Source organism: Gossypium hirsutum, chromosome D06 (assembly GCF_007990345.1).
Source record: "Gossypium hirsutum isolate 1008001.06 chromosome D06, Gossypium_hirsutum_v2.1, whole genome shotgun sequence".
NCBI classification, from domain to species: Eukaryota; Viridiplantae; Streptophyta; class Magnoliopsida; order Malvales; family Malvaceae; genus Gossypium; species Gossypium hirsutum.
Window position 1 is genome coordinate 19838944 of NC_053442.1, and position 23520 is coordinate 19862463.

A 23520-nucleotide genomic window follows, 5' to 3' on the forward strand; every position below is an offset into this window, starting at 1 on the left:
CACTGAATCTCTAATTTTACAAAATTCTATAAAAATCTCTAATTTTTTAAATAAATTTATGAAATTTTTGTTGAGAAATTTATTTAAGAAGGTTTTTATAGAATTTTCCCTTTGTTTTAGTTGCTATAATGATTGGTGCTATATATCTTCATTGCTTCTTTAAATCACTACACCAAAACAGGCCTTTAGCGGCGTTTGGATAAAAAAAGCCGCTAAAGATCGAGCATTAGCAGCGTTTCTTGGAAAACGCCGCTAAAGATCGAGTATTAGCGGCGTTTATGGAAAACGCCGCTAAAATAAGCATTAGTGGCGTTTCCTAGAAAGCGCCGCAAAAAACCTAAGCTCGAGGATATAGCGGCGTTTTTGAGAAAGCACCGCTAATGCTCAGGGCTTTAGCGGCGTTTTTGGAAAAGCGTCGCTAATACTAAGGGCTTTAGCAGCGTTTTTGGGAAAGCGCCGCTAATGCTCAGGGCTTTAGCAGCGTTTTTGGGAATGTGCCGCTAATGCTCAGGGCTTTAGCGGCGTTTTTGGGAAAGCGCCGCTAATGCTCAGGGATTTAACGGCGTTTTTGGAAAGCGTCGCTAATGCTCAGGGCTTTAGCGGCGTTTTGGAAAAGCGCCGCTAATGCTCAAGGCTTTTAGCGGCATTTTTGATAAAACGCCGTGAATGCTCTATTTTTAACGGCGTTTTCTAAAAAGCGCCGCTAATGCTCAGGGATTTAAAATAATTTAAAATATTTGTTAAAAATGAAAAAATTAAAATACTATTATTTAAAATAATTTTAAAGTTTTTTGGATACAATACTGATTTTTTAATTTATATATTAAATAATTTCTTATATAATTGTAAAAGAGATAGTGTTAATTTTAAAATATTGAATTAATTATCACTATAGTTTAGGGGTTATGGTTTATGGTTTATGGTTTAAAGGCTGGGGTTTAAGGTTTAGAGGTTATGTGTTAAGGGTTTATGGTTTTAGGGTTTAAGTTTATGGTTTAGGGTTTAGATTAACTAGTATTTTCTAATTTATATATTAATTAATTTCTTATATAATTGTAAAAGAGATAATATTAATTTCGTTTTTTAAAATCATGTGAAGATTTGGTTCTTCAAAATCGATATAAGCTATATCCAAGGATATCCCCATCTTATCCCATCCCGGTTTAGTATTTTTAGTGCTCAGTTCATTTTTTTATCCAGTTCAGTTTTTTGCATGTTTTGCCTTGCCCCCGCCGTGATCAAATAATTATATATGGATTTAGGGATTATGGATTAGGGATTATGGTTTAAGGGTTAGGATTTAGGGATTTTGTTTAAAATTAAATAATTTTTTGTGACATTTTTTATAAAAACGCCGGAAAAATCATTTTAGTTTGAAATTATGGCGCCATTTTACCCCCAAATTTCTCCCCTGAAATCCCTAATCTTCCTATGCCGACAATATTTTCTCATAGAAAATATTTGATTCTCCCTCCATCTTCCAATCTTTTTAGTTCCCTTCCCATTACAAACCAGTTTTCCATTCCAAACCCTAACAAACGTTTAACAAAAAAACACCCCTTCTTCATCGTTTTGAACTCCTCCATTGTTTTCTCTACTTCCCCTCCTTCTTCTGCTCTCCAATGGCTATCCCCGCCGCAAACGTTTAACAAAAAAACACCCTTTTGTTTATACCCAATGCCAGTGTATCCACGCGCGTTCCATTTTCCCGTGTCTAGACACTCCCGCGGCGAGAATTCTTACTCTGCTTTGCTTAATGTCCCTCGGAAGTTATCCGCCGTTTCAAGTGAATAATTTTCATTCTTCCTTTAATTTTTGCCTAACAATAAGCTCATCACTCCCTCAATCTTGTTTGTCGTTTTCAAATGACCCCTTTCTCTTCTAATGTTTCTGCCGGTTATTTTTGTTGGAGATGTTGGGGCTGCTGCAGGGATAAGATGAGGTCATCGAGGAAGAATCAAGCGTCGTCAAGCAGCGGAGGTGGAGGAGGTGAAGGGAATCAAGACGTGATTACGGATGAAGAAGCTCTTTCCAATATCACCAAACAAAAAGCTGCTGCTACCAAGCAGTATATTGAGAATCATTACAAGGAGCAGATGAAGAATCTTCAAGACAGAAAAGAGAGGTATGGTTTCCTAATCTTATGCTTAAATTTTCTAATACAGGTTGCAAATATATTGAGAAACAACGATATTTGAGTAAATAATTGTTGTTTGTAGATATTAGATATATAAATTGTTGCAATCGTTACGGTTAACTTATAGAAATCTTTCGTTCATCTTATTTTTTAATTGATTTAATAATTTAAAAGTGTTAAGTTTCAAATTACACATGTATTTGATTCGTGTTGCAGCGTGATAAAGATACTTTGATTTGGTGTTATTATATATATAACTTTAGTTTTGATTTAACTTTATACATAAAACTTTAATATGAGCTTTACACAACTAAGAAAAAACAAATAAATGGATTAGGACATACAGACTGAAGTATATAAATTAAACAAACATTCGCAGAATGAGATTATATGACATTTTTGTTACTGTTTTTGGTATTGTTCTCCTTATGCAACTGTAAGTTTTTGAGCAGCTGAAATGAATAAAGTTTTTTTGATATACGAGCATGAGATAATGAGGTGGAAGTAAGGAAGTTTTTTTATATTTGAATTTGGTCTGAGTTTATGGGTAAAGTGGATTTTGGGTGAAATCGGCAGAAGCATGAGGCAGGGTTTGCTGTCGAGTGGTCTATTGACGAACATTATATATTGGAGGACAGCCTTGAAAAGTATGTAATAATTATTTCTTTTCTTACTGTGTAGGCAAGTCTTCTAATTTGTTCTACTAATATACGAAACCTAGTCCAGGTGAACGAAGTTAATATTAAGTAATAGATTCTCTAATGTGTGTTTTTGCTGATACGTTTTATGGTATAACTGTTTTTAAGGAGGTATTTATTAGGTATGTCTTCTTTTTGAGATGAGATTAAGTGCTGGCTTTTACTTTAATGTATTTGTATATAGGTATAAAGATGAACCAAGTATTATGAAGTACATAAAGATTGCAGCTACCTTGCCTGATAAAACTGTACGTGATGTTGCATTGAGGTGTTGTTGGATGCAAGTAAGCTCATTACTTCTTTAATGATGCATTTCTTCCATTATTTGTTCTATTTTTTATTTTCTTGTATCACGTGATTTACTGTGTATGAAAAATTGGTCTGCAAATTATTAGTTTTGATATACTGGTGTAAATGTTCAATTATTAGTTTTGGCATTGACTGCAGCAAGTGTGACTCAATTGATCTGTTAATGTGCTTTTGTTCTTTTTAATTCTTAGACATCATATTTGTGCATTTAAAATCATCTATGAGAATCTTCCTGCTTTACCATTCACATACCGATGCTTCTGTCATTTCTGGTGAAGCTTTATATATATTTTCTATCCATTTGGATGGTGAAATTTACATTCTTTGGTGCTGATGCAGGCCCATGCATGAAGTTACATTTTCAACAGAAGACAAACCAAAACTTCTTAGTCAGGTATATGATATGTTTGTTTGTCAAATAGAAGTGTATTATATTTTCTATCTTGAAAATTTTGCTTTAAGAAGTGTATTATCTTGAATATATCCAGAGATTGCATGGTTAGGGTTTACATAGTAAGAAAAAAGGAAGGGAAAATGTGTTTGGAAATCATAAAAGTTAAACTGCTAACTGTGTTAACTATGCACATTATACCAAATAGAACATTTTACAATCCGTTAGCTTCATAACTTCATTCATACTTTTAGCCCCATTTATTTATTTATTAATTGAAAATAATGTACATTATACCAAGCAAGCAAATGTACATTTTTTTCTGAAATCTGTCATGTTTACATAATGTTCTTATGCCATTTCTTCAATACCTTCTTCTATAAAAAGGTAGTTGCTTGCTTCTACCTTCAGTTTTCCCATCCTTTGCTTGTTCATGTAAGTCTTTGTAATTATCATTTTCTAAACTACTTTTTCGTTTCTAAATTATGATGCTCAGTTAGTGAATCCGGAGAGTGGCTATAATTATAGAGCTATCAAAAGATGGACTTCACAAAGGAAGCTGGGTTACTGCCTATTGGACTGATAAAGTAAGTATTTATCTTATCACTTTGAATCAATCATTTGTTTTGCATGATATATTTATTGCAGGTAAGTCCATGGAAAATTTTTTTATCCTTGTAGTTCATGTTTTATTTTGATTTTTCTGTGATTAAACTCTAGTACTCAGGGCAGTAGTTGTTGGGATGTAAAATCTATTGTCTATCTGCCTAAATATATGACAGAAGGCGGAAGTATATATTGGAGATACTCTCACATGCACATTCATTAGTTAGAAACACTATATCTAGTTATTTTTCTTTGAACTGAGTTGGATTTTTCCATGCTTATGTAGGAACACATGCCCTATGCCCTATTTTCGTTTAGGTCCGCCAAGGAAATTCTGAAACTGAAAGCTGATTGATCGGATGTGTATGCCGGCTTTCATCAACTACTTTCGAAGGCCTTACTAGGAATTGAAATGGTGTGCAAAGAGATTGCTTCTTTTGATCTGATTTTTCGATATAAATACTGGACAAAGTATGGATATTTCTTGTCAGTTGCATTTACTGCTGTTAGTAAAATAGGATTCTCTTCTTAGGATCTTAGTTTCTTCACTTGTATTAGACTCAACAATGGCTAGCATTGCATTGGTGTTGATTTTACCTAAATTTCGAGGTTGACAATTTTTAATTTTTATTAATTATTTACGTTTTCTCACTTTTATTAATTTTTATTATTATTTAAGCTTCCTTTATTTGCCTTCTTTTATCATTTTCATAGAAAATTTAATTTAAATAATATTTTTTTATTTATCCTTAAAAGTATATTTAAAGTTCAAATTTAAAAAATAAAATAAAATATAATATTTATCATAAAAATAAATATTATTTGATTAAAATAATTTTTTTGCATGATATGTTTTTAGCGCAGTTTTTGCGAGAAGCGTCGCTAAAGGTTATGGTCTTTAGCGGCGTTTGCGACAAAAGTGCCGCTAAAGGTCATGGTTTTTAGCGGCGTTTGTGGGAAAAGCGTCGCTAAAGGTCATGACTTTTAACGACGTTTATTTCTAAAAACGCCGCAAAAGTTAGTGACCCGTTCAATAGTGGCGTTTTTTGCGGCGCTTGTCAAAGCGCCGCTAAAGGCCTAAAAAAGCGCCGCTAAAAGCCTTTTTTGGTGTAGTGAATAAACGATGAGTTGGTCATTAATGTTGTACTTATTAGCTTATAATATGGTTCCTTTAATCCCAACTCCATGGGCCATTGATTTAACAATAAAAAGAAACTGAAATTTTAAGTCTTAAGTAGAGTTGTGCATGGCCAGGTCAGGTCGGGGTCAACTAAAAATTTAGACCTGTTTGTTGACCCCGGCTCCGGCTTGAAAAATGGGGCTTAAAATTTTGTCCACGCCCGACTCGGATAAAAATATTAAAACCCGGGCCCAACCATATTAATTTTTATATAATTTTAAAATATATATAATATATCAAAAATACTAAAAACATCAAAATAAATATTTTCCAACAAATTGAAAATAAATTTTAAAAAATATGTATACTTAAATAACACTAAGATAGATGCAACTTAACAAGCAAATGCCTCTAAAATAATAACAAAATTAACAATAAAATAAGTTTTATACAATATTCAAACAATAACAACAAAATAGTAGCAACATAATAGTAAATTGGTAGCAAAATAGGGAGAAAACAATAAAAATAATATTAAAATAATTTTTTTGTCCTTTAGTGAATTCGGGCCGGGCCGGTCCGGGGCCAAAAATGCCTTACCCAAGGTCCGGCCCGTTTTTTAAACATGCCTTATTTTTTTTATCCAAACCCATTTTTCGGGCCTATATTTTTGCTCAAATCCTCCCACATTTCAGGCGAGTCTTTAGGTCGAGCTGGGTGGCCCAATCCATGAACAGGTCTAGTCTTAAGTCTTCTTTTCCTAAAGGTATAATAATAATTTGCAATTTAAGTAATTTGTATAATTACAATTAGACTCCAACCTATAATTATAATAAATTAAAAATATTATCACATGCGTATACGTGTACACACCACATATTTAAAACACATGAAATTAAAATGAAAAGTATAGTTTGAAAATAATACATGAAAAATGTATGAGATTAAAATGAAAAAATTAGATTAAATTGTGAGTAAAATGATATTTAAACACATAAATATATCATATTAAGAATACTAAATGAATACAATTGTTTATCATGGTATTGTCATCAATCATGAGTTAGTGTCGAGTTAATTTGTGACACCAACTCAATCATCAACTATATTAATATATAGAGTTAATGGAAGTAACAAAGTATGAATAGTATATTAAGTTTCTTTTTAATGCAATTGGTACGGATTCAAATCTCATTATATGAATATTTTAATTGTTTTTAAATAATAAAAAATTTGATACATACATGGATGAGGTGAAATTTATTAAAGACTATTCAACTAAACTGTCAATTTTCAAACTAAAAAAATAGTCAAATTGCAACGAATTTTTGGATGGGATCCAAGCAGTTATGAGATGAGATGTTTGCATAACGTTTGAAGAACTATCTTTTAGCTTCGAAGCACACTTTGAATCACTCGATTTCGAGTTGGGGAGCTCAAGTTATGACCATTTTAGTGAAGTTTGCATGAGCAGAATTTTTGGATGGGATTATTACGGAAAATTACAAGTTTCAGGCTTTAATTCGAGTTTAAATCATATTGGGTTCGAATTTTAGGCATATTTTTTTATATATGAGTTCAATATTTTATATATTAGTTTTTATTATTTTATTATTTATTTATTTAATAGAATTTTAGGATTTTTTTGTATTTAAAATTATTTAGGAATTTTATGTTTCTTAGTCAATAAGAAAGTTCAATTCCCTACAACTATTTCTTTAAGTTAATTAGAGTTTCATTATCTATTATAAACATACCTTAATCAATAAATTTCAGTTATTTAAGTTATTTCTCTTCGTAAGATTTGTTAGTGAGAGCCATTTGTGAACTTTGTTGAAGATGATTTTTCAAAAGATTTTATATTGGTTGTTTTTATTGAAACTTTGTTTTTTAAATGGTTCAATTGGACATTTATCATAAACTAAAATACTCTCGAATAATATAATTTATTTTAAATACGAAAAGACATTTTAATAATTTTCATAACTGAGTTGATATCGTGAACACCCATATCCACTCCGCTTATAAAGAAAAATAAAATTCATTAGTGAGAGAAAATTGTTTTTTTTTTTTAATTTGCAGCAAAATCAAACCAAAAGATAATACTAACACTAATAATTTTGAACTCCACAAAAAAAAATGTGAATATAGACACTTTTCTGTACATACACAATGAAAGAGTAAAACACCCATTTATGTATGAATGAAAAGAATGGTGCTGCCATACTTGCCATATATATAGTCTCATGTATGGAGCCATCATCAAATGTCTGGCAATGGCAGGTGGTTTAATGTTGTTAGAACCCCAAAACCTTGGGTGCTATCTGTAACAAAGGCTCCAGAGCGCTGGGAGCAAATTTCCTGGCGAAAAGAAAACAAATGGAAGATGGTTGATCGTTATACCGGCATTCATGGCCTTCGTAGATTCTCGTGAAGAACTCTTCGGTGATGTCTGCACTTCCGAAAGTTGCAGGATGAGCCCCACCCCTTGACCAGTCTACCCATGTGATGCTTCTATTTGCTAACAGATTCGATGCCTGAATTGTTAACATGGTCGGGAAATAATGCTCGTCGACATAACATGCCGGACGGCAAAACTGTTCGAACTTTGGGTAGTATGTGATGTCTTCCACTAAGTTGACTGCAAGCTTTCGGTTAATTTCAAACCACTGGGAACCTTTACGCCATTGGGTGAGATTCACCTCTGGAGCCATACTCTCATTGTAACGGCCTTGACCATGTGGCCCAGGGTCATCAAATGCACCGATGAAGCTGTATTTGGACTTCTTTATGTAGTGGTAGATGACACTGAAATTATATAGAGGTATGCAGGATTCGGAGAGGAGGATAAACCATTCATTGGATATGTCGAGCAAGGCATTGGCAAGGAGCCTTCTCTCAGCATCACACATACTCATCTTTCCCCACTCAGAGACCTGTAGAGGTAGCAGATACAGATTCTTTATTCTACTTGAAATGAATTTCGAGTTAGTTACAACGTGTAAAATACTAGATTCTTCTATCTTCCTATGAGAACCAAAACAAGTAGTCATCTTTTTTTTCACATCTAGTTGCACTTAAGGAATGGGAATCAAAAGCCAAGCATAAATTCAGTGAAATCTCTTCAGGGAAATTCAATTATATTCTCCTACAAGTTGCTAACACATACAGCTATCCATACGATTATCGTGACACCCTGATGCTAACCATAATTAGGCTATGCTTGACATTGTCTCCAGTTTCAACAAGCAACACTGATATGGTGTGCTATATAATACGAGGGTCTTAAGCCTGTGTTGCGGTTTGAAGCAACAAAACAGACCCATGGACATGTAAATAAAAGATCTCAAAGTGCAAGCTTCTGTCCAGGTTAGATGATTTCAAATACTGAAGATAATGACACAGACAGTTTGAACACAATCAAACACATCTCATGTCATTTCCTAATTTTGTTTATCAAACTGATATAGTATTGTGTCTTTGTGGCCATAATTTGCGCATTTTTGCAATGAATTAGCTGTGTACCTATATGTATGCGAGAACAATCCCTTGCAAAGAGGCAAATAACAACCATATAGCTAACCAAGAACCAATTAGAACCGGAACTTAAGTAGATAAAAAAAGGAGAGGCACAAACTAACATCCTAGTGTTTTTTTTATTCTTCTTCAAAGAGACAGCAGTGAGAGGCCATGATATGGTAGGTACGGTTCTCTGTCTAACCTTCAAAAACCAAATTTCTGAAAGCAACTAGGCATGCCAGTCTATGCTGCCCGGATTCGGGGTAAATGTTAGAGAATGTGTCTAACACGGTATACATAACCTTTTTCTTATATATGGAGTATCACACTCCATCTTATGTTTGAACGTGAGCCGGATGCAAATGTCGGACCAACTATGCTATCATCACCCTTAGCATGGCAACTAAATAAGGGAAGTTCTCAACAAAATAAGAGCAAGAGTAGAGACAATAACTCACCATCACACACATAAGCAAGTAAAAATACACACAAACCATGTCACAGAGGAATAATGGCGGAATGTATATTAAAACAATATAAAAATTGAGAAGATTTGAATAGCATACCTGACTTGGGATTTGTCTTCTGTAAAAAACCGAAGACGGAGGAAACTCAGCATCGAATGAAGGCAATGAATGAACATAGACCGAATAAAGGCCTTGGTGCCCATCAAAAAACCTCTCCCAAACAGGAGAAAGTGGCAATGGTCCCTTGGTCAAGAACATAAAAGCAATCTTGGGAACCCTATTAAATGGATACTTTTTTATACGAGGCATAAAAGATGCCCTCCATAGTAACTCTTCATCACTCATTGAATGCAGCAAATTCGAAGGAGGTTTCCTCCAATGATCCAAACTAGTCGTTTCATCTTCATCACAAGGCACAATATTAGACTTAACTGTTGCTATCACACTATAAGCTCCAAAATGCCGGATTGTATATATGCTAATCATAAAAAAGGCCATACACAGAGCAAGAAACAAGCCAAATAACTGAAGGACCCTTAATGGTGGAGTCTTGGATCTTGTTGTAACCGCAGGTTCTTTGCCTTCCTCTAATGAACCAACAGACCCAAATCTCGTTTGCATCTTTTAAGCTAATCCCGAAAACCAGAAACTCAAAAAAATTCAACTTCTGGGGGTTAGATCCAGAAACACCCACACTTGCTTTTTTGTTCTTTTACCAGTCAAAGCAGTAAACTAAAAGCTCTTGCATTTTAGATCCCCCAAACGAGTAATTCAATGAAAAATTCCGAAATGGGGTTCTTTCTAATATCTAACTAGGATTAAAAACTGCAGCCATTGTTAGCAATTTAAAACAATAATAGAATAACAGATCTAGAGCAAAAGAATATTGGATAAACAACAATACACCATTCTTAGCAACAAACTAAGATAAGATCAAAGTGAAAAGCTAGTCCTAGGCATTACCTAAAGAAGAGAAACAGAAGTTGAAGATAACTAAATGTACCATATGAAGAAATACAGATGAATAGAGGCTTTAAGAAAGGGGGAAAAAAACTAAAAAGGTATGGTTAGAGTAGAAGTATGGAAGAAAAAATGGAAGTAAATGATGAAATGGGAAATGGGTTTTGGATTTTGTGAAACCTGAGGGATGTTAATTAGAATGTCTTTGTCTTTGCACAGAGAAAGTAAGCAGCTTGAAGCTGGGAGAGTGAGGAAACTAGCTATTCTTTTTTCTGGTCAAATTCTTATTTTAGTCCCTCTATTATACTCAAATTTGGAATCAAATTTCTATATTTTAATTTCAACTTTTTTCTCAATTTAGTCCTTAAACTTGAATTTCATTATGGTATGATGATGTAATGCTTTGCAATTGTATTATATCATCGCCTGAAAATTTTTAAACTTAAAAAATTAAAAAAATACCAAAAAATAATAATATTAAAATGTCACATCATTATACCTTAATAGAGTACCCAAATTCATGGATCAAATTATAAAACCAGCGTGGACAAAAAAGTAAAGAAACCAAGCTAAAAAAATTGTCGAACTCAAAGATTAAATGTTACTTGATTTCTATTTTATCGAAATAAGAATAGGTTAGAATTTTTTTGGAAAAGGAGATAGGTTTGAATCCAAGTCTTTGGTGCCAACATAGGGACTCTTATCACCTGCTTTTGGGTTGTTGGTTATGCTTCTATTTTTATAATATAATTAGTTAATTTATATAATTAATATGGTTAACTATTTCGATTAAAAATTTGACATCAATTTCTTTTTAAAGAAAAAAATATTTATTTTAACCCATCATCATGTATGAATTTTTATATTATAAAAGAAGTTTTAAGAAAAACCTTAATAATTAATGCCAATTATTTGAATTAAGTAATGATATTATGAAAGTAGATAGAACTAAATTTTAAAAAATTAAAAAATAATGATTAAATAATAAAAATGATCATAATATAAGGACCAAAATAAAAAAATTATCAAACTTTGTATTGGAGTTGGGAACGTGTCGGGACGCTGTTTGCATATAGGTGGCCATGTGAGGATGTGAAGACAGTATTTACTATTTGGGAGATATGGCCACGTTTAGGGAAGTTGAAAATACATTCTTGCCCTATCGAATATTCACAAATTTCTGGCCATTTATTTGTTGGAATGTCATCTTTGCCTTTAATCTCCATAAAAAGAGGCAATTCCAATTTCAGTTTACTTTAATTTCAATTTCTTATTTTAACTTTAATCCCAAAAATTTAAGTAAAAGAATTGCGGTTTGGCTCCTTACATAGAATACTATAGGGATAGTTAAAGTATGATTTATATTTTTTTAATTTTTTCGTATATTTAAAATTTAATTTTATATTTTTATTTTTACGAATTTAACACCTCTATTCTTTTAATTTATATATATATATTTATCGTGGATCCTAATACATGGTAAGTGTTTAACAAGGCACCTGTATGAAGGAGGCTCTGATAACTAAAATTAAATTCTTTGAGTAACAAAGGGAAGGGAAACAATAATAGGGGTGCTTAAATTTCGGTTAAAATCTAATTAATTGGTCGAAATGATCTAATTTAGTTAACCGATTTAATTCGATTGAATGTCGGTTAATGATTTTTTGGAAGTTCAATTATCGGTTAATTCAATTCAAAATCGGGTAATTAATCGAACTTAATAAATAATAATACAAATTATATGTAGTTTTAATTTGGTTAATCTAGTTAAGTAAACATTATCAATTTATTTTTTATATGTTTTATACTTGTTTTAACAAAAAAAATAAAAACATATAAATTTAGGTTAACCGAAATATTTCGGTTCGATTAATTTTAAAAAAAAAACTTTAATTGGATTAACGGTTAAAAATTAAAAAATTCGGTTAATTCTGTTCTGTTAAACGTTTGAACACCCCTACGCAATAGCACTTCTCACATCATTCAATATGAGATTTTGAAATAAAAGCATGAACACCATTTTAATTTTAATTTTAAATATTTTAATTCATTTAAAATTGTATTCATTTTTTTAAAGTATAGTAAATCTTCTGTATAATATATTCATATTCATTTGTTTGTCAAGATTTTATCTATTATACACTTATAAGAGTTGTTATAAAAAGATAATTTGTTGCAAATTTTCTATAGAATTCTATGGTGAATTTCTATCAAATGAATAAAGTGAAAATTAAGCTTAAAAAGAAAAAAAAATAAAAAGAAGTATAAGATGTGCATCTGTTATTTCACATAACTAATCATGAAGTTTGTCAATCTAATAAGTTCAATTAATCAAAAAGATATCAATTAAATTAATTAATTTATCATTAGTTACTAAATTCAAGTTAATGGTAGAATATTTAATTAGGGAACTTAATAGTTTGTTGAATTGATATATTTAATTCCACTTATTAAAAATGATTTCATTCAATAAAATATTTTCATGTGAAATTTGAAATTATATTTTAACTAAAATCATTTTTATTCAATAAACTATAATTAATATGCTTGCTTATATGAAATTATTATAACTTTATTTAAAATTTTAAAGAATATACTTCATAACTAAAGATATTGCTTATAAAGAGTGAAAATAAAATATAAAAAATCGATCCCACTCGAAATGTGATTGTTATAGAGAAAACTGAGTGTATTAATCAAATTATTCTATCAACTTAGTCGATAACTTGATTATTAAATGCAAGTAGAATATATTTGACGCATATTATTTACCACTTCGTCCTTCATGCATATGTTTTAAATACATTGATGTCACAATTAAATTAACATTTAGCGTAACTAAGATAAAGAAAAAAAACCTAATTAATAATATTTTGAGGGTTTAATTACAAGTTTTAAAATCAATTCAAAATTTAGAAAATAGGCCCATGCTCCTATAAAACTGTCTATGTCTTCATCTGCTTCGGTTTTAAACCTGTAAGGTTGGGGTAGCTTTCATTAATCACCCACCATTTATAAGATTGCTCACCCAATACGTGCACCAGACGCCAGTATTTCATTCCTTAAACAAGACCAACACTAATACACGAATATTGGTATTCCAAATAAAAACATGATTCTTTTAACACAAATTAATCCTTAAACTTAATAATTGTGCTCAGTGCTCACATCCGGGCATAAATTAAATAATTGGTATCACATTAGAGTTTGGATTTTTTTTTTCCAAGTCAACCTCTAAACTTGACAATTATTCTTACATTGAGACTTGTACTTTTTTGTTCCAACTTTTTTTTAAAGGAAATATCAAGGATTAACATGGAAAAAAATTTAAGAATCATTGTAAAAACAATTTTCAAGTTTAGGAACTAATTTAGATAATAAAAAAAATTTAGACCTCAATATAGAAACAATTGTCAAATTCAAGTACCAATTTAGACCAAAAAATTTAAGCCATAATATGAGAACATCTGTCAAATTAAAATACTAACTTAAACCAAAAAAAAAAAATCAAACCCTAATAAATATAACAATTTAACACATGTGACAAGCAAATATGGGTTGTGGTACTCATTTGAAATTCATCAATTGTTTCAGCTTATAAAACAACACACTTGTATTATTTTTTTTCTAAATAAATGAGGTTTTAGAAGTATAAATATACATAAATAAAAGTAACATAAAATACAATCAAACTAAAATTGAAAACATATTATGACAAAGTCCTGCATTGTGTGGATTAGTAAACTTTAACTATGCAAAATTCATATCTAAAGCCTCTAATCGAGACATCATTGCCCACACATTTAAAAATTATTTATTAGTTTTAACTTATTTAATAATTAAACTATATTTATCTTTTATTCGACTGACATGAATAAGTAATGCATCACAATCCACAATCAAGAGTTTGCTAATAGAAGCATGTTAGGTTTATTTTTGTTTTTTCGTTTTAGTCTGCCGATAGTAGCAACTGTCGGGGTTTTCTCGATTATGTTTTAGGATTAGATTTGAATCAATAAACTGATTTTAGGGTTTTTGTTTTCTTATAAAATTAAAAGGGAAGAAAAAAGAGAAGGGTTTGTGAAACGACAAGCAATCTAGAAAAACAATGGAAGATGAATTGGCTAATTTAAATATCGTTGATGATGAAGAAGATCCAATTTTTGACCAAGAATATGGGGAGGAGATCGATGATGAGCTCATATTTTGTCTAGTGGGCAAAGTTCTAACAAACAGTGCAGTCCACTTCCTATCTATGAAGACAGTTCTTGCATAGTTATGGCATCCAATAGAAGGAGTTTCAACTTTTTCGTTTTTACAATGAATTGGATCTAAATAGGGTAATCGATGGAATTCTATGGTTTTTTAATAGACACCTTATTATATTCCATATAGTGGAGAGAGGAGAGGATCTAGTTCAAGTCCCTTTGGGTTTTTCAAATTGTTGGGTACAAGTTCACAATCTACCATTATGATTCACGTCAGAAAGAATGGCAAGACAATTGGGAAATTTCATTGGATGTTTTCTGAAATATGATGCAACGATAAAAACAAGAGGAGTTAAAAATTTTATGAGAATAAGAGTTTGTTTGGATGTACAAAGGCCCTTGAAAGGGACAAAACGCATTATCTATAGACAGAATAAATCAACCTATGCATTATTTCAATATGAAAAGTTATCGTTTTTCTGTTTTATGTGCGGAAGGTTAGGGCACGGAGAGAGTTTTTGTCCTCTAAAGTTAACGATAGGGTCGCAAGAAACAACTCTGGGATGTGATCTATCTATAAGGGCTCCACCTAGAAGATCAAAGCAGAATGAAAGTAGATGGTTAAGAGAAGAGCCAAAAAAACATGGTAAAAAGCGAAGGATGTATAGAGGCAAGAAGGAGAAGCGATTTTACAAAGAATATACCGATTGATCATACACCTAAAATAAGGAGAGAAATTGTAATACGATCGAAAGGGAATGAGGTTTTAGAGGGTTGTAGTAGAGAAGTGGTGGGGTTTGACGTTGACATGAGACAAAACGACAACAGGGAAAAGGAAGAGGTTAAAGATGATAAAGAAAATCCAATTGGTATTTCAGAAGGGAAAAAATGGCAAAGGTTGGCTCTCGTTGAAGACACACAAACATGTTGCATGGTGATAGATCTAGAAATTAAGTTATCGGCGGCTGCTAACAAGCAGGCTGACCAGTTGTAATGAAAATCCTTAGTTGGAAAGTTTGCAATCTGGGGCAATCACGGACTATAAGACGTCTCAAAATTTTTTGAGACAACATCATCCCCAACTTTTATTCATTATAGAAACAAAAATTAATGCAAGAAAGATGGAGAGGATACGAAAAAAGTGTGGTTTTGACAATGGAATTGATATAAGTGCAGAAGGTTCACGTGGAGGCCTTTCTCTTGGATGGAAGTAGGGGATTTCAATAAACCTAAATATCTTTTCAAAATCCCATATTAATGTAGAGGTGGGAGATGATAACAGTAAGGTGAAGTGAAGGTTTACAGGATTCTATAGGGCCCCAGCAAAACATCTTAGGAGGGAATCATGGAATATGATGAGAAGATTGAAAGAGGACTCTCAGCTCCCATGGTTAGTCTTGGGGGACTTTAACGAAATTATGCTTTCATTTGAGAAAAAAGTGGGAAGGCGGAGAGAAGAAAGATAGATGGAAGCCTTTAGAGAAGTACTTAAAGAATGTAACTTAAATGATCTCGGTTTTTCAGGCCAATGGTTTACTTAGAAAAGATGACGTCTAGCATAAAATAAAATACGAGAAAGATTGGATAGAGGAGTGGCTAATCTAGAATGGTGGGATTGTTTCCCAAGATACTCAATGCGACATTTAACTCATAGTTTTTCAAATCATTGCCCACTACTTTTGGACACATTGGGAAGCTACAATGGTAGAGTGAATAGAAGGAATTTCCTTTTTGCTTTAATGTAGATTGGATTCTTGAGGAAGGTTTTGAGAAGCAAGTTAAAAAAGCACAAGAGTTAAACTTTGATGAATTGCCAAAAAAAACTCACAAGATTGAGCGACTCATTGAAAGAATGAGATAGAATCTATAAAGGGAGGTGCCTCAGAAGAAGAGAAGAATTAAACCAAAAGCTTGCAGAGCTATATTTGGAAGATCCAGATGATGACCATTTATCAAAAATTATGGAAGTTAAGCTTGCGTTGAGTATGGAGGTTGATAATGAATAAATTTTTTGGGAGTAACGAGCAAGAGTCAACTAGCTTAGGATGGGCGATAACAATACTACTTTTTTCCATAAATTCATATCTTTTCAGAAAAAAAAAACATGATTAAGGGACTTGAAGATGAAAGTGGTAAATGGGTCGAAGGGGACAAGGAATTATTAGAGGCGGCGACTAGGTATTTTAAAGAGCTCTTTTCGTCAAAACAGATGCAGGAGAATGAGAGTCTATGGAGGGAAATCCAACCTTACATATCTTATCAACTAAATAAGGAACTATCAACTACGTTTAAAGAAGACAAACTACAAGAAGCGTTAAAATCAATGACGCCACTTAAAGCTTCAGGAAAAGACGGCTTTCCTGCTCTTTTTTATAAAAAAAAACAAATTTGGTATATTGTGGGAAAGAATGTGACAAAATTCTGCGTAGGAATTCTGAATAATCAAAGAGAGGTAGGAATAATTAACAAAAAAAATATTGTCCTAATTCCTAAGGCTTTGACGCCAAAAAATATGAGGCAATTTAGACCATTAGCTTATGTAACGTGTAACAATCTGTTTTTAGTAATGTTAAAAATAGTGGTTTTGAGATCACGATTTCGATGAGTGAATTATTATTTTATTTTTTTAATTTCTACAGGATTATATTAAGGCCGTGTTAAAATTTTGTTAAGAAATTTTGATGTTTAAGTAGTTAATTAAGTAAAAGAACTAAATCATAAAAGGTGTAAAAGTTGATTTCTATTAGTTAAAAGGGCTAAATGGCTATGGAAAGGAAAGCTAATGAAAATATATGGCAATTATACCATTCAATGTGTTAGTGGAAAAATATGGATAGGTTTTATTGAAATTTTAAATGTTTTAAAAGGTTAATTAGGTAATTGAATAATTAAGTTAAAATGTTAGTTAATTAAAAGATGAAAAACTATCATCTTTCTCATTTTCTTCAATCCATAGCCATTTCTACCATTAAAGGAGAAAGCTAGGTTCAACCAAGCTTGTTTTCTTGCATGTAAGTGATTCTGAGTCCCGTTTTTATGATTTTTATGTTTTTGAGTTTGTTTTAGCTTAATCTAGCTAGCCCGGGGGTTAATTTGCAAAATTTTTAGAGGTTGAGGGACTTTCCATAGATGTTTTTGAATAGATTTTGATGATAGTTGATGAATTATTAATCTTTGTTGTAAAATAAACATGTTTTGTTAAATAATTTTTGTTGAATTTTGAAAATAGGGATTAAATTGATAAAAGTATAAATTTATGGGTTTTGTTGTGAATTTTTGATAAATCTGATTTTCTTTAAGGTCCCTTGCAACATGGGTTAAGTTGGATTTAGGTTAAAATGGTTAGATTTTAAGTTATGAGCTTAGGGACTAAATTGTGAAAAGTTAAAATGTTAGGGGCAAATTTATAATTTTGCATAAATTTGAACTATGGATTAAATTGAATACTAGAAGTACTTGATTTATTGAAATTATCTATTTATATCAAGATAAACCACTTTCGGACTTAAATCGAGGAAAGACTAAAGCTTCGGATTAGTTCGACTCTATTTCTACTCTCCTAATTATCAAGGTAAGTTTGTATGAACTGCAATTGTTTTAATGTTAGTTAAATTTGAATGTTTGATACATTGTTGTAATATAAATGAATTTGAAAATAAATGTATTCATGCTATGATGAATTGACGGATAACGAGTCCCGGTTGAACCTTAGGAATTATTAGGAAACAAATGACATGTCATTAGGGGTTTCATGCTTTGGGTGCTGGTCTTGAATGTCCTACTGATGGTTGAGGTCCTACATTTGTTGCAAATTCTCCATAGCTCATATGAGCAACATTGTGTAGCTTACATTCCGACCTACAGGCCTATTTCACAGCTTGTGTGAGCATTGATGTAAATGAAATGTTACGATTATATGTAAAGGTACACTATGTGTGAGCTTTCCCGAATGTTCGATGTGATTTTAGATGGTTCAATGGGTAAGAAAAAGGAAATGAAATGGTAAGTATACAAATGTAATAAATCATGATCTTATAGCAACATTGATGAGTTAAATGTTATGTATATATATGGTAAACTACATATCTTCTGTTTGATTTCATATGTATCATGAACAAGTACTAACTTGTGAATTTGATGATGTTTTATAGGCTTTTACTAAGCTTATGACATTTGGTAACGGTTTATATTTAATCTATGAATTGTATTATTGGAAGTGGTAAGTTTTGTTTAAAGTTTATACGAGCTTACTAAACACTTGTTGCTTACGTAGCTATTTTCCTTTATGTTATAGATTATCGGAAGCTCGATCGGTTGGAAGCTCGTCGGAGACCTACCACACTATCAAACATCTAAGTTGATAGATTTTATGTATTTTTCCCAAGGTTAATAATGACATGTATAGGTTGTTTAGTAATGGTACTTTGTAAATGTGTTAATGGTAATTTGATATGTTTATGGTTGAAGTTTATGGTTGATTTGGTACACTTTAACGCCTTACTAAGCTTTGTCAAATTGGTCACTTTTAAGTGCATATTTTAGTACATATTTGAACTAGGTTTTTATGCATGAAATGAGATAATGTTATCTTGTTTTAGTAGATGACGTTTTGGATGTAATTGTTGTAATAATCTATTTTTTAGTGGTGTCAGAAATTGTGGTTTCAGGGGCCACAAATCTGACGAGTAAGTTCGTAAATGTTATTATTTAATATTTACGAGTCAAATATAGTATTAAAATAAATTTTTAATTGGAAATTTATGCTATTTGAATGAATAATTAGGTTCAAGTGGTATGACCTTAAAGTCAAGTGGTTTTAGAAAATGAGGTATCGGGACCTCATTTCTATAAATCATACCATAAATATTCTAAATATTTATGGAGTGTTATTAAGGTTGTATTAAAGTTTCGTTAAGAAATTTTAATGTTTAGATAGTTAATTAATTAAAAAGGACTAAATTGTAAAAAAGGTGTAAATGTTGGTTTCTAGTAGTTAAATGGACTAAATAGCTTTAAAAAGGTAAATTCATGGACTTGGATGGTAATTATTCCATGTTTAAAGTTAGTGGATGATATTGGATTGGTTTTGCTGTGATTTAATAGTTTTTAAAGGGTTAATTTAGTAAATGAATAATTAAGTTAAAGATTAAATAAAACAAAAGGTGAATTTTTGTCATCTTCTCAAATTAATCTAGAAAAAACCAATTCCTCCATTGTTGTGGAGAAAGACATTCGGCCAAGCTTTGCTTTGAGTGCATGGTAAGCTTTTAAATCCCGTTTTTAATGATTTTTATGTTTTTAGGCTTGTATTAGTTTAACCTAGTTAACCCGGGGGTCAAATTGTTAAATTGTTAAATGTTTAGAATTTTACCATGGATGAAATTGAAGTGTTCTTGAAATTTTATGATAGATTATTAAGCTTTGTTGTTAAATATAAGTATTTTGTTAGGTAATTTTTGATGATTTTCAAGTTTAAGGACTAATTTATGAAAAAGGTAAAATTCAAGGAAAATAATGTAAATTGTGGATAAATATGGGCTATAATAGGGTTACAAAATAATTTGGCTAAACATGAAATTGAATAAAAATAACTAATTTGCATGTTTTGGATTTAGGGACTAAATTGTATAAAATTAAAATATTGGGGGTAATTTTGTAAAAATGTAAAAAGGACTTAATTGCATAAAATGAATTGATTTTTCTGTTAGAATTAGTGAATTGAATGGAATTATTATTTTAGATCAAGAACGAGTGGAAAATCAAAGAGAAGAGAAAATTTCCAAATAGCCCATATATTTAGTCGTTGTTGCAATTTAGTCTGGTGAGTTCGTATGAATTGTAATCCTTATAATGTTATTTAAATTAAATGTTTACTACGTTGTTTTTAATGTAAATGAATCAATATAAATATGAATGTATCAATGCTATGATGAATTTACAAATATTGAGTCCCAGTTGAACCTAAGGAATTCTTAGTATACAAATGACATGTCATTAAGGATTTCATGTTTCAGGTGTTGGTCTTGAATGTCCTACCGATGGCTAAAGTCCTACATTTTTGCTGATTCTCCACAGCTCGTGTAAGCAGCATCGTGTAGCTTAGATTTCGACCCACAGGTCGTGTGAGTAGGTCCATTTCACAACTCGTGTAAGCAATGATATAAAGGAAAGGTTACGGTTATATGTAAATGCACACTATGTGTGAGCTTTCCCGAGTATCTGATGTAATTCTAGATGGTTCAACGGGTATGAAAAGGAAACAAAATGGTAAGTATTCATATGAAATGAATCACGAAATTATGAAAAAAGATTTATGAACTAAATGATGCAATTACATGTGTAACTCTGCTTATTTTATGGAGGAATGCATTTATATCATGGACAAGTGCACTAACTTGTGAATTGATGATGTTGTTTAGGCTTATACTAAGTTTTTGAAATGAAATGGTAAGTAAGTAAATGAAATGGTTCATAATCTTATGAATAGATTGATAAATATGTGATGTACCTTATGAAAGCCACTTATGATATAAATGAACATATATGTGATGTTAATGAACTTACTAATTTGTGAGTTTGATGGTGTTTCAATAGGCTTATACTAAGCTTATGGCATTGGTAATGGTTTATGCTTAATCTATGAATTGTATTAATGAAGTGGAAAGTTATGTTTAAGTTTATACGAGCTTACTAAGCACTTATTGCTTATGTATTTTCTTTCTTATGTTTTATAGGTTATCAGAAGCTCGATCGGTTGGAAACTTGTCGGAGATCTATCATATTATCCAAAAGTCAAATCGGTAGTTTAGTCAAGGTTAATAATGGCATGTATAGGGTGATTTGTAATGGTATTTTGGTGTATGTGTTATTGGAGTTATGGCATGTATATGTTTTGGGAAAGCTATGTTGGGGTTGGTACACTTTAATGCCTTACCAAGTTATGTTGTTTTGGTTATTTGTAAGATGCTTTAGTTCATATTTGAACTAGGTTATTATGTATGGAAATGGCAATATGAACATGTAAAGGTTATCTTGTAATGGTATTTAGTAAATGTGTAAATGGTAATAGAGTATGTATTTGGTTGAGGTTTATGTATGGATGATGGACTTGTAATACTTGTTAAGTCCCTTTTATCACTTTTAGGTAATTGATGTGCATGGCTTTTTGGCATGTTGATGTTGGCTTGGAATTGGACATTTATGATGTGTTTTAGACACACAGTGGAATTTAGGACTTTATACATGGAATGAAGCAATGTTAATATATTTTGTAAATGGTGTTTGGTTGTATTTGTGGTGCCTTCTAATGACATATTGATTAGGTGATTTAGGATGTTTGAAAGGACATATTTATGCATGTTTGAATGATGTTTGAAACCCTTGAATGTGTGCTTAAGTGGTTTAAGAAGTTATGCATGAAATAGTTTTGAAATGGTTTGATTTTAGGTACATTTTAGGTTCATACGGCTTGAGACCTCACACGGCCTAGCGACACAACCGTGTGTCATCCGAGGATTTTAAAGGGTACAAGTCAGTGAGTTACACAGCCTAGCACAAGAGCGTGTGACACGACCGTGTAACCCTATTCAGTGAGTTACACGGGCGAAGACATGGGCTGGGACACGACCGTGTTTCCCTACTTCGAAGGTTACACGGCCTAGCCACACAGTCGTGTGATCCCTATTTTGTAAATTTTGCATCTTTTTCCTAAATTTTTCAAACGCTTTCAAATTAATCCCGAATTGCTCCTAAGCTATTTTAAGGCCTCAAAGGCTCGATTTGGGGACAATATGCATGTGTATGAAGGGTTTGTGATATTATTAATATGATGAATGATATGATGATTAAATGTTTTTGATTGTACGATAATGCTCTGTAACCCTAATCCGACGACGAAAACGGGTTGAGGTGTTACAATTGTGGTGCCTTTGAATGACATATTGGTTAGATGATTTAGGTTGTTTGAAATGGCATGATTATGTGTTCTTGAATGATGCTAAGTCCCTTGAAAGTGTGCACAAATTGAATGGCTAGTTATGCATGAATTAAACTTGAAATAGCTTGTTTTAGGTGAATTTATAGGTTCACACCGCCTGGGACATGGGCTATCACATGACGGTGTGTGTACACAGCCTGGCGACACGGTCGTGTGTCATTTGAGAGTTTCTTAGTGTTTCAAGTCAGTGAGTTACACGGCCTAACACACGACCTGACACACAGGCGCGTGTGGCAACTTAGAAAGTTAAACGACCTGGCACACGAACATATAGGGCATCCCAATGAATTACAAAGGTGGGGACACGGGCTGAGACATGATTGTTTGTCCCTTATTCGAAAGTTACACGGCCTGGGGTGATGTCATACGGCCTGGCCACACAGCCGTGTGACCCTTATTTTCCAAAATTGGTAAGTTTTTCTTAAAACTTCTGTTTTATTTCAAAATAGTCCCGAATTGCTTCTAAGCTATTTTTAGGGCCTTGAAGGCTCGATTTAGGGGCAAAATGTATGTGATTGAATGTATTATAATATGTTTAATTTATTTAAATGTTATGATATTAAATTTTTTTCGATTGTATAGTAATGCTCCGTAATCCTAATCCGAAAACAGAAGCAAGTTAAGAGTGTTACATAATGTTCTATACAAATTAATTTCGAAGACATTAGCTAATAGATTTAAAAAGACCCTAAGCTTTTGTATTGAAGAAACATAAGGAGCGTTTGTGCCTGGTAGACAAATTATCGATAATATTCTTGTGGCCTATGAGCTATTGCATTCTTTTAAGAAGAAAAGGTTGGGTAGAGGGTCATTCGTGTTAAAATTAGATATGAGTAAAGCATATGATAAGGTTGAATGACCTTTTATTGGAAAAATGATGAACACTTGGTTACGATCACAAATGGGTTTCATTGATCTTGAGATGTATTAACAGTGTCTCATATGGTTCTTAATGGAGGGAAAGGTAGGGAGTTCAAACCAACTAGAGGCTTAAGGCAAAAGGATCCCCTAAGCCCATATCTATTTCTCATCTGTGCGGAAGGATTTTCAAGGCTACTTAATCTTGCGAAAAGGGAAGGGGAAATTAGAAAATGTGAAAGTGGGACGAA

General features: G+C 32.0%; 2 protein-coding genes across 7 annotated transcripts; one reads left to right on the top strand and one right to left on the bottom strand.

Annotated features, from left to right (window-relative positions):
• The first annotated feature begins 1372 nt into the window (after window positions 1–1372).
• On the top strand, window positions 1373–4792 carry LOC107901498 (uncharacterized). Of its 6 annotated transcripts, none has more exons than XR_001685268.2 (6): window positions 1376–2125; window positions 2714–2784; window positions 3020–3119; window positions 3484–3538; window positions 4032–4122; window positions 4428–4792. XR_001685268.2 is itself a non-coding variant. In XM_016827533.2 (5 exons), the coding sequence occupies exons 1-3, from the start codon at window positions 1866–1868 to the stop codon at window positions 3493–3495; spliced, it is 372 nt and encodes a 123-aa protein (XP_016683022.2). In that variant the 5' UTR covers window positions 1373–1865; the 3' UTR covers window positions 3496–3538; window positions 4032–4122; window positions 4428–4792. The 6 variants fall into 6 exon arrangements, 4 of the variants coding, with proteins under 4 accessions (XP_016683022.2, XP_016683021.2, XP_016683025.2 ...); XR_005914779.1 differs by lacking the exon at window positions 2714–2784 and having other exon boundaries at window positions 1376–1786; window positions 1913–2125; XM_016827533.2 differs by lacking the exon at window positions 2714–2784 and having other exon boundaries at window positions 1373–2125.
• A 2494-nt stretch (window positions 4793–7286) lies between these two features.
• LOC107901499 (glycosyltransferase BC10) lies at window positions 7287–10428 on the bottom strand. Its single transcript, XM_016827537.2, has 2 exons — window positions 9347–10428; window positions 7287–8197 (listed from the first exon to the last, which is right to left on the bottom strand). The coding sequence occupies exons 1-2, from the start codon at window positions 9866–9868 to the stop codon at window positions 7559–7561; spliced, it is 1161 nt and encodes a 386-aa protein (XP_016683026.1). The 5' UTR covers window positions 9869–10428; the 3' UTR covers window positions 7287–7558.
• Between the last annotated feature and the right edge of the window lie 13092 nt (window positions 10429–23520).